Raw genomic sequence first — 16,186 nt, 5'->3', positions numbered from 1 at the left:
GAGAATCTGAGGCAAAGAAGAGTCTTTCTAAGCCCCTTTAGTCTCCATTTTCTCATCTAAAATACAAATGGAATGAGCAGGGAGGTTCCTAGGATCTCCTTAGCTCTAAGAGGTCATGAGGAAATCCTAAACTCAGGATGATATAGACAATAGAAATATCTAAGACTGTGAGGCCAGAAGGAAATACAATATGCTGGTGACAATAGAATGAAGATGGAAACAGAAATCACTCCTAGTTCCAGTCCACGTGTTTCTTTAAAATAATCTCCTGTCCTGGAAGGAACCTGAGAATTTCCATTTTTCCAAAGAGGCTAAGGTAGGGACACCAGCCAAGGTAATGGATTTTTATGAAGAAAGTACTTTGGAACAAAGGGGATTTGCATTCATTATGGGAATTATTCCTCACCATTGTGAGGTGAAGCAGAGGGAGTAGGAATCTATGGTGAGTTGGGCTGGTACCACCAGCCACACTTCTGAACCTCAAACAGGACATATCTGAGGTCAGGGTTGAATCCTGACTAGGCTATAAGCCAATCATGGCAACCCCTTCAAGTTGGGCCAGTGCTGGGTCTAGAAACTGGCATGTGACCCAGTTCTGGCCAATGAGACTCAAGAGGACACTGCAAGAGGTTTCTAGAAACTTATTTTCTTTCAAATGAAGAGGAGGAAGCTTTCTCTGCTCCTTCTCTTCCTTCCTGCTTTGGACATGGTTATGTGTGAATATGAAACTTGGCAATCCTGCTGCCATCTTGTGAGCAAAAGGAGAAAGGCTAGGGAATCAAAGACTTGATCATCTGCCGTCCTCCCTGAGCTGGGCAGCAGAATCAGCCCCTCATGATGCACCACAGGGTGAAAATAGTCCTTTATTACACCCTATTCACAGGAAATTTAATTACCATTAGGCACATGCAATCTATCTGATTTAATCTATTTATGCTATTTTTATAGGAAAATTAAACTAAGATTCAAATGAATTTGGTAACACCCCAAAGATTCCCTAGCTAGTTATTTGGAAGATGTAATTTGAAGCACTAGTCTTCCTTTTTCCCACGCCCCAGAGTTTCCAGAGTTTCTCCACATCGGGATTATTGACATTTGGACTGGATAATTTGTTGTAGGGGCTGCCCTGTGCATAACAGGATGTTTAGTGACACCCCTGGCCTCCACCCACTGGATGCCAGTGCCCTACCACCCCAAGATGTGACAACCCAAAATGTCTCCAGACATTGCTAAATGTCCCTCGGGGCAACTTTTTTCTTGACTGAGAACCACTGCACCAGACATTCTTTGTTCATTTTCTTTTGGTCTAGCATGAGTTAGTAGGGTCTTAAGCAAAGAGATGCTATAAAAGTTCTTTTTCCAAATATATGAATCAGCAAAAGAGGAGCTTATAAGAAAGGCACAGGAAAAGAGAGGAAGAACTTGAAATAAGTGATGGCTAATGAAAGAAGGAAGAGGAAGAGGCAAATAAAATAGAGCAGAAACAGTTACCAAACCCTGGAAAGAAAAGGAACTGCATTGGGCAAATCAAAGTGACAGCAACAGCAATTGCACTTCAACAGGATGAAAATGTGAGATTCAGTTTCTGGCCATGGCTGGAGTAGTTGAAGACTTTAAGTGTAGCGTTTTCAATCCAAGATCACTGTAGTCAGTTCTACCGCATTTCAGAACGAGAACTTGCAATCCTCAGATAAGTACATGGGTCTTTGGGTACAGGTTCTCTGTGTTGCATTTAAGCACTTGCTCATTTTGACCTTGAGTATATTCGTTTAAGAATCTGCCTAGAAAGCAGATCCATGAATAACAATGTAAGTGCTGTGGCTTTACTTTTTCATATGAATAGGTATTTTTATATTTTCTTAGGCTTCCTTAAACAGACATCAGACATATATCTAGAATAAATTATCTGCAGTTGTGCTATCTTCTAGATTTCTGTAATGCAACTTTCTGTTAGGGGTATGTGTATTATACTATTTAATATTAAACATTAGACCTTAGTAAGACATACACCATGTAGTGGTAGTTTCGTGTATGCCAGGCACTGTGCTTTACAGGTATTAACTCCTTGAATCTTTAACACATCACTAGCAACTACAGCCAATTTTACAGATTTGAAATGGGCTGAGATAGGATAAGTAAGTTGCTCAAAGTCACTCTGGTTGTCGAGACCATCCTGGCGAACACGGTGAAACCCCGTCTCTACTAAAAATACAAAAAAAATTAGCCGGGCGTGGTGGCGGGCACCTGTAGTCCCAGCTTCTAGGGAGGCTGAGGCAGGAGAATGGCGTGAACCCGGGAGGTGGCGGAGCTTGCAGTGACCAGAGATCGCGCCACTGCACTCCAGCCTGGGCGACAGAGCAAGACTCTGTCTCAAAAAAAAAAAAAAAAAAAAAAAAAAAAAAAAAAAAAAAAAGGTCACTCTGGTTGTAAAAGACCCAGGAATCAAACAAGCTGGTCCAGAGCCTATGATCTCAACCACTTCATTCTGTGAAGTGATTTGTAGATCCTTCTTTGGTGAGAGTCTCAAAGAAACGAGCTTCAAGTAATTTTACCCCCAACTCTGTAATAGCAAACCTCCCTTCAACTAGGAAATAGCAGGTTTCCAAGTGCTAGCTAAGGAAGATGCAATTTTTGTTACTAAGCACCATCCACAATCCTATATTTCATTTGTTCATGTCCATTTCATTAATTTCAACTGACCAAGGATGTAGATGCATTTGGTGAGTGCAGAGGTCCCTGGAGCATATCTTTAGACTCTTACGGTATTCCAACCACTATTGTTTCATGACTTAATTGAAGTCTTATTTTTCTATTCTGATATTTTTTCAAAAGTTAAAAAAAAATTCCTTTTTAAAATTTTCAGGTAAATATTGCAACAGAATATAACAAAACAGAATGTTAGATATGCTCCTTGGGGAAAGCTTGTCTCATGCTAGGATATCAACTAAGCATCATCCCTAAGCCTATCTCTGCAAACGAGTTACACAGGAAACACAGTGCCTCTAAAAAGAACTAACCTGAAGCGATGCGCAGCCTCTGATAGGATGGGTGAACTAGGGAAATAGTTATCTAATACCTCTGAGCCCCACCTCTTCCATTTATAAAATGGAAGCAAAAATGTCCGTCCCTGGGGATCACAGTGAACATTAAATGAGACAATCCATTGAAAGTTGCCTCACATGGCACTGAGCACATGTTCTAGACACACAAGTAAACCTTAGGACTTATTTCTTTCTCTTATATCAAGATTCTATCACAAATTCAGAAATAATCTCTCACCTGCTTTCTAAGCATCAACTGATGGTTGCCTCTGCTTTAGGAAGATGTTGAGAGCTTAGAAGGGCATTATCCTGAAGATTAGGGATAATGTCAAAAATATTCAATTTAAATCCTGGTTTCTTTCCCAGTGCAGTTTTGGTACATTTGATAAATCCTTTAGACTATAGTCTATGGTACTGCCAAGTAAAAGAGGGCTCTGGGCTTGATCATTGCTAAAATCCCCTTTTATTCTAAAGACACTAACTACATAATGGCATTGAGAAGAATCCTGTTATTAGGAGACCCCTAGGTATTTATTTGGTCTTTGTATTTGTTAGTTATTACATTATGTATAGTCCATTTTGCTTTGCTGTAAAGGAATACCTGAGGCTGGGTAATTTATAAAGAAAAGAGGTTTATTTTAGTCACAGTTTTGCAGACTGACCAAGAAGCACAGTGTTGGCATCTGCCTCTGGTGAGGGTCCCACAAAGCTTACAATGAGGGCAGAAGGTGAAACGGAAGAAGATGTATCACATAGTGAGAGAGACAGTGAGAGATGCTGGGGTCTTTAAAACAACCAACTCTCGTGTGAACAATAGAGAAGAATGCACTCATTACTGCAGAGAGGGAATCCAGCCATTCATGAGCGATTCGCCCCCATGACCCAAAGACCTCCCACCAGGTCCCAACTCCAGCACTGGGGATCACATTTCAACATGAAGTTTCTGGGGAGTGAACATGCAAACTATAATACATGATGCATTTTGGAATAAGGACTCATTACATCATATGGTACCCTGGTCATCATGTATCCACAAAGGATGTGGATGGTATTCATGAATAAATACAGCTCAAGTAGATTCCTAAGACTATGCTATCCTTGTTAAACAACATTATGATTTATGGAGGACATATATATTATTCTAATCAGTCTAGATATGCCAATTTAGATTTTACTGATGCACTTCAAATCTCTTAAACTGAGAGTAATGTTTTCAATTACAATATTATAAGCAAACAGAACATTAATCAATATGTCAGTAAACTATTGCCCTGTCATCTGGACTACAAAAACCCATAAACATTTTTAAATAGGGATCTCTCTGTAGAAAATAAGTCTTCTTTAAGTCCCTAATTCCCTAGAAAGGTTTCTTGTGGGTCCCTTATCCAATTCAAACTCTCTGGGTAGCAGAGGATCTAAGCCACTGCCATGGCCTGAATGTACTCCTTCCAAATTCAGGTGTTGCCAGTGTGATACTATTAAGAAGTGGAATCTTGAAGAGGTGATTAGGCCAGGAGGGTTCCTACCTCAGGAATGGATTGGGTACCCTTATAAATAGTTGTGACAAAGAAAGGTGGCTCTCTCTTGCCCTCCTACCTTCTTCCAGGTGGGACACAGCAAGAAGCCCCTCACCAGACTAAGTAGTGGTACCTTGATCTTAGACTTACCAGCTTTCAAGAAGGTGTGAAATAAATTTCTGTCCAATTTAAATCATTCAGCCTTAGGTATTCTGTTGTAGCAACATAAATGGTCTAAGACAGTCATAAGTCACAGCCACTGCATGAGGTTTGACTAGAACACTAACTTTGGGAAACTCAGTTGTGCTATGTCATTGATCCAAGGTTTGTGAAGGTTTACTTGGGAGAGTCACACACAAGAGGGTCTGAGGGTGACTCACCATCAACAACATTCCTATAACTCTTACTGCACTCAATGTAACAGGATCTCCTGTCTTTCATTATGCAGCTTGCACTTTTACATGAGGTATAAGATATTTGGTCTCATCCAAAAACCCCTCAGCTTATAAAGCTTAATTTCCTTTGGATAGAGATACATACCTCTATAATCTATATATGTAGAGGTAGGTAAAAGTGTTTACTGATTGCAAACTTCCCTCTGCTTTTTTTGTATTTTACCATCTCTAAAATAAATGGCATCTTACAATCCATGAGAGAGTTTTTCGTTGTTGTTTCTTAGCAACATATAAAGCAGTGGTACACATCACAACCAGTGGCATATCAGAAATGATTATATATGATAGATTTGCCCAATAAAATTAAGCCCTTGTTCCATTTCAGTTAAAAAATAACATGGAAGAAAATTACATTTCAATCTTTTTTTAATACCTCTCTAAGTTAATACTGCTCTATATTAATGCAAATCATTTACATCTAGGTCATCTCCTTCTAAGAGACAGATTTTTCGAAAAAGATGTATAGTTAGATAATATGAATTTCTCATTTTCAAAATGGTAGCCTATATAACTCAGAAATATATATTGTTTCCTTTCCTGTGTTTTGCTCAGAATGACATAATTTATTGTCTTTTGTTGCCTTCTTTGTATATGCTTATCTGAAGTGTATCTTGATATGTGATACAATACATTGTGTGGGATGACAGGGATAGTTTTGTGTAATTAAATACTCTGTCATCAGAAGAAACAGACCTTGTAATGAGTGTTTTGCTGACTGAGAGCTAGATATCACATCTAAGCTTTATTTTTGAAAGCAGAGATGGTAGAGGAGGCAGCCTTGATGCCATGGCAGATCCTTGTTACCTTCTGACCTTACATGTTAAAAACTCAAGTAAGGTCAGACGGCAACAAAGACCTCAGGTCCTCTCAGTAGCAGGAAACAACTTTAGTGACCACCCTCTCTTCAAGTCTTAAATATTAAATCCTTCCTTTTCTTTCTTTCTTTTTTTTTTTTTTTTTAGACAAGTCTTGTTCTGTTGTCCAGGCTGGAGTGCAGTGGTGATATGCTTTGACGCCATGTCCCCACCTAAATCTCATCTCAAACTGTAATCCCCATATGTCAAGGGAAGAACCTAGTTTGAATCATGGGGGTGGTTCCCCCCATTCCATTTTCCTGATAGTAAGGGAGTTCTCACGAGATCTGATTGTTTAAAAGTGAGTTTCTCCTGACCTCTCTCTCCTGCTGACTTGTGAAGAAGGTGCGTGCTTGCTTCTTCTTCACTTTCTGCCATGATTGTAAGTTTCCTGAGGCCTCCCCAGCCATGCAGAACTGAAAGTCAATTAAATCTCTATCCCTTATAAATGACCCGGCCTCGGTATTTCTTTATAGAAGTGTGAAAGCAGACTAATACAAGTGGCATGATCTTGGTTCACTACAGCCTCAAACTCCCAGGCTCAAGCAATCCTCCCACATCAGCCATCGAGTAGCTGGAACTACATGTATGCACCATCATTCCTAATTAAATTATTTTACTCTTCTGTAGAGTTAGGGCCTCACTATGTTGCCCAGGCTGGTCTCAAACTCTTGGCTTCAAGCAGTCCTCCTGTCTCAGCCTCCTAAAGTGCTGGGTTTACAGGCACGAGCCACTGTGCCCAGCCAACTCTCCATTTAATGACTAAAGACATATACAAAACATATATTCATTATAAAGCAAGCGTGTGGGTGTGTATTTCTAGTCCACGAACTCCACCCCACAAACACTAGAGCATGGAGGGAAAGGCCTCTCTAGTCTGAGGGTCCTATGGGGACATGCTGCCTGTTGGGAAGCTCGCATCACAGATACTAATAATTATATAATTAGTATTTCTCAGATATATGCTAAAACAACTCTGGGTCCTAGACAATGGCCTTATTACTTAAGAAACAAAGCTATTATCTTAAGCCTTTTTTACAATAAAAAATGCAAGATCAAAGATCTACAGGAAGATTTTGCTGACCTTCTAAAGTGTATGTCTGTACTTTGGAACCACATTTCAGGTATTAAACATTATGTTTTATCAAGCCGCAAAGAATGAAAGGTGAGCACCCTTATGCTCTTAGTATTTTTCAGAAATAGGAAGGGATTAAGAACAAACAATGGCATTTTTCTAACCATTTTAAAGGGACTTTGCAGAAAAATTGGATTCTAAAATAATAGATCTGAAGTTAAATAATCACAAGGACTCACAACTAATCCTACTAGGAAGCTCTCCAGAGCCTAGATGTGGTGATGCACACACTGTTACAGCGAAGGCCCCTTGATTCAGTGCCAACATTTGGGAAGTAACAATGGTTTGAATAGCCCCAGACTTCCTTGCTTCGTCCCGTCTGGTTTTCCGAATTTCAAGCTGAATAACTGGCTTCATGAATATGTGGCTGAGATAACAGAAAGGGTAGGTTCTTTGGTGGGAAACAGGCTGATGGTTGTGATGTCTTAGAAGTGCTAAAGCATGGAAGAAACAGCAAGGAGTTCACACACTGAATGTGCCACACCTCTGTCTTGCAGAGATACCACAGAACTGGTGGGCAGAGATTAGCAGTTTTGTGAAGGCAACATGACTTATGACTTTTCCATTTTGTGGAAGTTAATAGTTGTTGTTCATATTCTATGAGAAAACATAAGAGAATTTGAGATCACTGGACAAAATGTTCTCAAGACCAAAAATCCTCCAAAAACAAACAAAAAAAAGCAAAAAATATTCCAAATACTAGTTCCTATAAATGTGGACCCAAACAAACGTATTAGCAAAGGAAACCATGCAATGTGCTTTTCTTGGATTCAGTCTGGCTCTCAATACAGGTGAGTTTCTCCTCACTCCACAGAGTCTTATACGGGAACGCACAGTAGGCTGTCTCTTCCAGACCTTCCTGTGACCTTGAACAGGATCTACGGGTTGGCCCCACATGAAGGTGAAAATAATATCCTTTAGTTATTCTTTTCCCGTCTTTCCTTATGTCAGCCTCTGGAATTATATCTCCCAAAAGAAATTTATGGGTGTGGAAGTTCCTGTTTTATTAGTGCTCTAAGGGGCAAAATAGTCCACACCAAACTCTGGAGGGGAAAAAAATCCAAGAATAAAACAGAAACCATAAACTCCATTATCAAATCAACACAGTTTTCTCTGAAGACGTTTCTCTTCAAACAGACAAAAAGCCTATAATAGCATTCCATGTGGCCCCGTGCAAGCCAAGAGTCAAGTGATCTGAGAGAGCACAGACTGGGTTTGCAAAAAAGGTTCTCATATGAAAAGGTGCAGACAGTGTGGCTGAGGATCGCCACGGGAGCATGACTCCCGTGGGCAGCATTTTCAGAGGATGGAGAAGGCGAGCACTCACCGGACATGCAGAGATGCTCTGTTCCCACTGCGTCATGCTCAGGCTCTCCTCCAGGCTTGTGCATTTCTTCATCACCACGTCCCAGCCACAGTAAGGGTCCTGGGCCCCAATGCAGGTGCTGTAAAGACACACACCAAATGGTCAACAGAAAGGTCGCTTTTCCAAAGATAAGATACACAAGACAAGGCGAACCTGTCCCTTAGTAGAGAGTTATGGGATTTCTTAGATATGAAGCCCAGTGGGTATTTATTTAGGCTGTACACTGGAGAACATAGCTATCTGCACACTCCAGTAAGTACCTAATATTAAACCATTTATATAGACATTTTGAAAAATCTATGTTTTAATCTAACATACATGACAGATGACTAAAGATGAGCCAACACGAGTATTTTGCTGTCACAAATAGTGCTAAAGTCAAGATTCTACAATGTTCAAAAACAATATAGCTGTTACCACCACTACCATCACCATTATCATCCTCCTCCTCTTTACAACAGGTATTATTTGTTGCAGATGCTTAAACGATTTGATAGGCAGGTGTTATTTTCACTTTATTTACCATTACCATCATCATCATCATCATCGTTATTACCACCACTTTATTGATGAGAAAACCAAGGCACAGAAAACTTGAGAAATTAGCCCAACGACATGCAGATACATCCAAAACTCTTCAACATGAATCGTTCAAAAAAATAGGAACATCTTTCATTTGTTTACTGTAGCTTAAATGTATTAAAACTTTCAATTTCATAGTAATTTCATATAGCTGTGTCTATAATATCCTACATATGATATCAGAAGTATTGTAGATGGCGGATATTTTCTTTTTAACTTTGTCTAAATGAAAGAGTTCATACACTACACAGGCATTATTGGATGTGGGCTGTGGCCTTTACATTGTAAATACAAGCAAAGGTAAATGAGGGAGGAAGAAGACAGAGACGATAGTGATGGAGCCAGAAATATACAGAAGATAATGTCATGGGCACACAGGACATTGAACCTGGGAATTCTGTGAGTGGACCGAGAAGTCGGACGGGCAGGAAGCAGATGTGAGGAAAGAAAGGCAATGCCAGCATGGAGGTGCTAATGACCCCTCTTGGAGGTAGGATAGTAATTACAGTGAGGGAGGAGGACCTGTTACAAATTAACCAAGGACCAGAAATCTGATAGGACCAGAAATCATGGCTTAACCATTGACCCTGTCGGCAGGAAGGTAGCATAAGTAAGCAGTGATGAGTTGTTCATATTCATAATATAAAATAATAATTGTTAAGAGAAAAGGTACTAATTATATATAAAGCTCTGTTCTAAGAATGTGACTTATATTTGGTCATTTAAACCCTATGACAACCTTATAGATACAGTACCTCTATTAGGCACTACATTGATTCTCGCTTTGAAATGAAGAAACTGAAGGAGGGAAAGATTGATTTGAAGGCTGTACACCTAGGGAAGATATGTTTGCAGTTGATAAATCGACTGATATGTGGTAAGTTATTATAGGGCTATCATTTATTAATTACCTAAAGAAGTGCAAATGATTTAAAAAGCTGTTTCTCAGAAGTAGGGCTAGGTTGGGGTACAAAAAGGTATGAAACAATTACCTGTTCCTATAACCTCATTAAAACTCCTTGATATGCGACCACATGCAGACATGACTTCTATTTAAAAATACAAACAAGGCAGTTATAAAGGACAAGGTGAAAGCCTATTTCCCCAGTAGTAGGTACTGTTTATACTAATTCAAATATTCTGCAGATATTTTATCCACACATATGAGCATGCTTGTGTGCACATATCTATTTATACACATATGTATTTTGTTATTGTTGTTTATAGGCAAATATATGTTTTATATAATTATATGTAATACACACGAATGTGATTGTACACACTGTTTCACATTTTGCTTTCTACAACCAATAATATATTATTGCACTATTCTTGTCAATAAATATAGCTCTACCTTATTCCCCTTAACAGCTGTATAGTGCTTCATTTTCTTTTTCTTTTTTTTTTTGAGACGGAGTCTGGCTTTGCCGCCCAGGCTGGAGTGCAGTGGCTCGATCTCGGCTCACAGCAAGCTCCACCTCCCAGGTTCACGCTATTCTCCTGCCTTAGCCTCCCGAGTAGCTGGGACTACAGGCACCCACCACCACACCCAGCTAATTGTTTGTATTTTTAGTAAAGATGGGGTTTCACCGTATTAGCCAGGATAGTCTTGATCTCCTGACCTTGTGATCTGCCCGCCTTGGCATCCCAAAGTGCTGAGGATTACAGGCGTGAGCCACCGTGCCTGGCCAGTGCTCCATTTCTTTTATGAACCAACATTTATTTAAATTTCCCCTTCATTTTATTTATTTTATTTTCAATTTTTTATTTCCATAGGTTCTTGGGGAACAGGTGGTGTTTGGTTACATGAGTACTTTTGTGGAGATCTGTGAGATTTTGGTGCACCCATCACATAAGCAGTATACAATATCCACTGCATCCAATTTGTGGGTTTTTTTATCCCTCATTCCCTTCCTACTCTTTCCCTCGAGACCCCAAAGTCCATTGTGTCATTCTTATGCCTTTGCATCCTCATAGCTTAGCTCCCACTTAGGAGTGAGAACATGCGATGTTTGCTTTTCTGTTCTTGAGTTACTTCACTTAGAATAAGTCTCCAATCTCATCCAGGTTGCTGTTAATTTATTCCTTTTTATGGGTGAGTAGTATTCCATCATATATGTGTATCACAGCTTCTTCAACCACTCCTTGATGGATGGGCATTTGGGTTGGTTCCACATTTTTGCAGTTGTGAATTGTGCTGCTATAAACATGCATGTGCAAGTATCTTTTTCATATAATGACTTCTTTTCCTCTGGGTAGATACCCAGTAGTGGGATTGCTGGATTAAATGGTAGTTCTACTTTAAGTTATTTAAGGAATCTCCACACTGTTTCCATAGTAGTTGTCCTACTTTACATTCCCACCAGCAGTGTAAATTTCCCCTTTAAAATTATTAAATTTCCCCTTTTAAAGCAAGGCTGCAGTACTCATTTTTGTACAGATTTTCTATCGGATAAAATTTTATTCGTGTAACTGTTGAGTCAAAAGTTATGAGCATTATTAAATTTGGACTAACCAACAATATGGGAGTGCCTCTGCTGCCTCATCCTGTTACATACTGGATGTTACCTTATTTTTTTTAACTCATCCAAGGGGTAACTCTTTCAGAAAGTTTGTATATGAAAAAAAAAAGTAGAATTTCTCAATTGCCTGTTTTCATTTCTTTCAGTTGTGTCTTAGGTTAAGGCTTAGCATACATGCATATACTTTTTAAACATTTGCATTTGCCATGTGTAAACTTCCTATCCATATCCAATTCCAAGGAAACTTCCTATCCATATCTAAGATTTGATCTCTTTCATGAGTCGTTCATTTTATTACATGGTCATTGGAAGGGTTGATTTTTGCATTAAAACGCAGCCCTCTCTGAGTAATATTTTCCCTGTTTGACATTTTTTTATTGAGATACATGTTATAAAATTTTACGCAGTAAAACTTATGAACGTTTTCCTTTATAGCATCTAACGTGTGTTCCAAATTAAGATTTTTCTCACTTAAATCTTCCCAACTTAAAGATTAAGCATTGAACATTACAGAAACATTAAAGAGTATAGAAACATCACTCTCCCAATTCCTTCTGATTCTTCTAAGGTATAATTTCTTTGGCTCTCCATCCTTTTTCCATTTGAAATGTATTTTTCTCCTCCTCATAAATGAACAAACAAAATCAAAAATCACATATACATATTTAAAAATCTAAACATCTCAAATCCCACACAAAACAAACAGATTCAGGTCTTAGAGGAAAAATAATAGATGTGAGTATGCTTTCTTTTCCTGTTATTCAAATGACATCATTTTCAAATACTACAAGTTTATAACAGAGAGTGTGAGCATAAGCACTTTAAAATCTCTAGCTTTGGGAATATGACTCCCAATAAGGTACTATGTTAAATTAAAAAAAATTTCAATGATCAGTTTCATTGAATAAAACTTGAACCTGTATTTTTATTGTAAAACACATATAAAAATTTTCTCAATTCTCAAGACACACAATTGACTTAATAACACTTTTTTTTGTGTGCAGGGAATAGAGATGGTGAGAATAAACTATTACAACAAATGACTAAGACCATGAAACGTGTGCCTTTATTATCCAGGTGTCAGCAATTTCTTCCTGAGTAACTTTGCATGTGCAGTGTTGTTCTGTAGAAAAATACCCAGAGGAAGTTGCTGGAAATCTGAAGACCCTTCAAGTACAGCCCATGAGACAGACCTGGGTGTGGTGAGCACTAAGAGTCCTGCTCCCTGCTGTGACCTCACCCGGCTGCGCCAATGAGATCAGATCTGGGAGTGTCCTCATCTTACTAAAGTAGCCAAAAATGACATATTTATATTTGCGGCTCCTATGGCGAAACCTGAGAGTAATTCTTTTACTGACAAAATCATATAGTGTATATCACATACGGGAACTCTATGTGCATGATTCTTTACACAGAGCAAAAGTATAGCGAGGCTACTTTTGCTATACTTCAAAGAGATCATTCAAAAGGTCTGCATTCCTTTTCATGTTTCTTATTAAAGCAACATGACCAGTAGGTAAAATTAAACCTCCAAAAAGGGAAAAATTCCACGGACTCCCTACGTTTACCCCAGACTTCCCGTGCAAAGCTGCTTGGAGACTTAAAACAATGCCACAGTGTTAGAGGGAAGTATTTCAAGCTGTTTTAAATGGAAAGCTGCATGTAATAACATCTTTTTCTTCTGATGATGCCAATGGTTCTGCATGTTCTTAACATTACACTTATCCTTTAAAATGTTAACATGTCTTTACAAACACAAACGCCCATTCAATAAAATACCATGTATATTCCAATATAATTCCCTCATGCAAAATATCTTACACCATGGGCAAAATTCTGATGAGATCTACCTTTATTCTAAATTATGTCTTAAGAAAATCTATCACACAATTTTATTTCTGGAAGCTGGGTCTCTAAGAAAGTGTGGAAAATTGTGTGTTTCCAATTAACGCAGCCACCGTGAAAGTGGCTTTTCTGTATTCCGCTTTGAAAATGCTTTTCCTTGTGTGATAAATATTTTTAATATGAGTTTTAGCGTGATTTAATTATTCCAAATTGTCAACATATGTCATAGCATCATTTTGCATCCCATAAATATATTCTGTTCAAATATAATTGTCAAGATTCAATTTTAAAATTTCCATAACGTGTTAATGACCTTACACTACTCTCATTGTACATATTACCCTGGTATTCGAAAGTACTTGAATTTAGATAAAAATATTAGTCAGAATCTGAAGGTTTAGTTTTTTTCGAAAACACACTTATTGAGGGTACTTTTTAGAGCTAAACGTGTATTTGGAGGCAGGCCTTAATTCTAAAAAGCAGGATAAATGTCTCCTTTCCTTTTCACATGACAATAACATCAACATATATCTAAATTATTTCTTTACATTTTAAAAATTTGCAATTATGTTTTTTGTTAGTTTGAGTAACAGAAAATAAGTTTATTCACTAAAATATTTTCACTGTATTTCTGAAAAGTTGAGAGGTATTGCTGAGTACAATTCCTCGTGCATATTAGATTACCTAAGTATCAGTGATGACTTTATCTGGCTTGTCACCGTCACACTAATTACCATGAGGTCAGTTTATTTTTTATATTAAGAATTTTTGCCATTTTGTTAATACACAATGTATTCGTAAACATGGGATTTTAAAAGTGTTTCAATCATGTATTGATTCAGCACATACTTATGAGCACTTGGCTATGAAGTTGACTTTGAAAGTGCTGGGTGTACCATGGCAAACAGACACTGTCACTGAGTTCCAAGAACTTACCATTTGGTTAAGAAAGTAAATATTAAACAGTTACATGATAAATATCAACAACGAGTTGCAAAGGAAGAATTCAAAGGGCATAAGAGACTGGTGAATCCCCACTACAATGGCTGGTTGAGTCTGGAATAAGAGGATATGTAGGTACCGGAACAAATGGGATGAACAGAAGTGACCCATTTGATAGGAGCCAGCAAGAGCAGAACTTTTTGCAGAGAGATCAGCCTGGGAAAAGCACTCAGCCGGGAGAGAACTTGGCGAGTTTGAAGAACTGGTAAAATGGAGGCTGGACTTGGGCTGAAGCTTGAGGAGTGAAATGGGCAGAGTCCTTGGGCCCGATTAAAGATTGAGGGTTTCCTTGCAAGTGTTGCATACTTTAAAGTGCTTCCCAAATACTATGCAAGAGCCATACTTCAAACATCAATATTGATTTCTTTTATCATTACAATGATTGTGGTAGTGATCAACCTGTCTATGAATTATCCCTTCCCCAATTTCTAAGAAAATCTGTCTCATTCCTAAGCACCATGTCACCATATACTTCATAAGCTATTCTTTTAATTAAAAACATTACTGGCTAGGCACGGTGGCTCATGCCTGTAATCCCAACACTTTGGGAGCTAAAGGTGGGTAGATCATTTGAGGTCAGAAGTTCAAGACAAGCTTGGTCAACATTGTGAGACCCTATCTCTACCAAAAATACAAAAATTAGCCGGGCGTGGTGGCACATGCCATGTTGGGAGGCTGAGGCAGGAATCACTTGAACCTGAGAGGCAGAGGCTGCAGTGAGCCGAGATCGCGCCACTGTACTCCAGCCTGGGTGACAGAGTGAGACTGTATCTCAAACAAACAAACAAACAAACAAACAAACAAACAAACAATCTTACTAAAAATAAGACTGAAGAAAATTCCAAGTAGACAATAACCTTCCTGAGACATCCACAGATCCTTCAATTGGTAAATCCAACTAGAACGTACATTTTCTTTGTTTTCCTCTTCTGCAAAACTGAAATAAAAATACCTATTCACAGGGCTGTTTTGAGAGTTATATCATGCTAGATAGTATATTAAAAAGTTTTTTTGAGATGGAGATGCATACCAGTTGCTATAATTAGTCCCTAAGCACAATTTCAAGTTACTATACGCTATGGACTTCTGAGGTAGTTGAAAACATTCTATATTGAATACGAAGTCCAATAATAATTCATGCTACATGGTATGATTTGCAGGTGAAGCTAATGTACTCGATTTCAGTTAGTGACTAACTTTTAATACTTTTAATGTATTAAAAACTACTTGGCTTAACATTAAATGACATTGATCAAATACAATGGCTATTTTTTACATTTTATTTTGCACTTAATATTAAATTTAAATAATTGACTTACACTGGCACTAATACTAATCATACTTGGCAAATGTTCTTTTAGTTAAAACCTTAATAGGCAAATATAACATTTCAATTTTCCTGAAAAATCTGTTTTAAAATTGAACAAGATTGATACACATTTTACAGTGAAGCATTTCAGGAAAATTGATAATTTGAAAAATAGTGATGGAATTAGATAGAGCATATTTGAAATAAGCAAGCCAAAAGTTCTTTCTGGATCTAGGACTTGTGATTAACTTGGGTTGCCAGCTTTGGTTTCTGACCTGATGCAGAGACCCCGTTCCACTCCCTCTTTAAGCACTGAATCGTGAGCTGTTTATCTTGACCTCTTTGTGGGCTTCAATCACTGTGAACTTTTCTTGAGAACAAATATAAAATCTTTCTAGAAAGGCCAAGACTGTCTCCAGGACAAAGCTAAGAAAAGCAGCTTTTCCATGGCTAGGATTGTACCAGGACACCAGACCAGGACAAAGGGGGCATAGGGTGTTACAATGGCCCAACGTCAACCTTCCATGGTTCCACGATGTGGAAGTAACTCACCAGGAA

The 16,186-nt window shown here is 38.3% G+C and overlaps 1 protein-coding gene across 4 annotated transcripts in view; it reads right to left on the bottom strand.

Moving 5' to 3' along the window:
- SEMA5A (semaphorin 5A) overlaps positions 1-16,186 on the bottom strand; it is a 512,129-nt gene that overhangs the window by 96,245 nt on the left and 399,698 nt on the right. For all 4 annotated transcript variants that reach the window (XM_050794063.1, XM_050794064.1, XM_050794065.1 and 1 more), the window contains one exon: positions 8,330-8,447. In XM_050794063.1, coding sequence (XP_050650020.1) covers positions 8,330-8,447 — 118 coding nt within the window. The remainder of the gene's footprint in view (positions 1-8,329; positions 8,448-16,186) is intronic.

This window comes from Macaca thibetana, chromosome 6 (genome assembly GCF_024542745.1).
Source record: "Macaca thibetana thibetana isolate TM-01 chromosome 6, ASM2454274v1, whole genome shotgun sequence".
In the NCBI taxonomy this organism is placed as follows: domain Eukaryota; kingdom Metazoa; phylum Chordata; class Mammalia; order Primates; family Cercopithecidae; genus Macaca; species Macaca thibetana.
The sequence above is the reverse complement of the archived record's forward strand: the minus strand, read 5'-3'. Positions and strand labels throughout refer to the sequence as shown.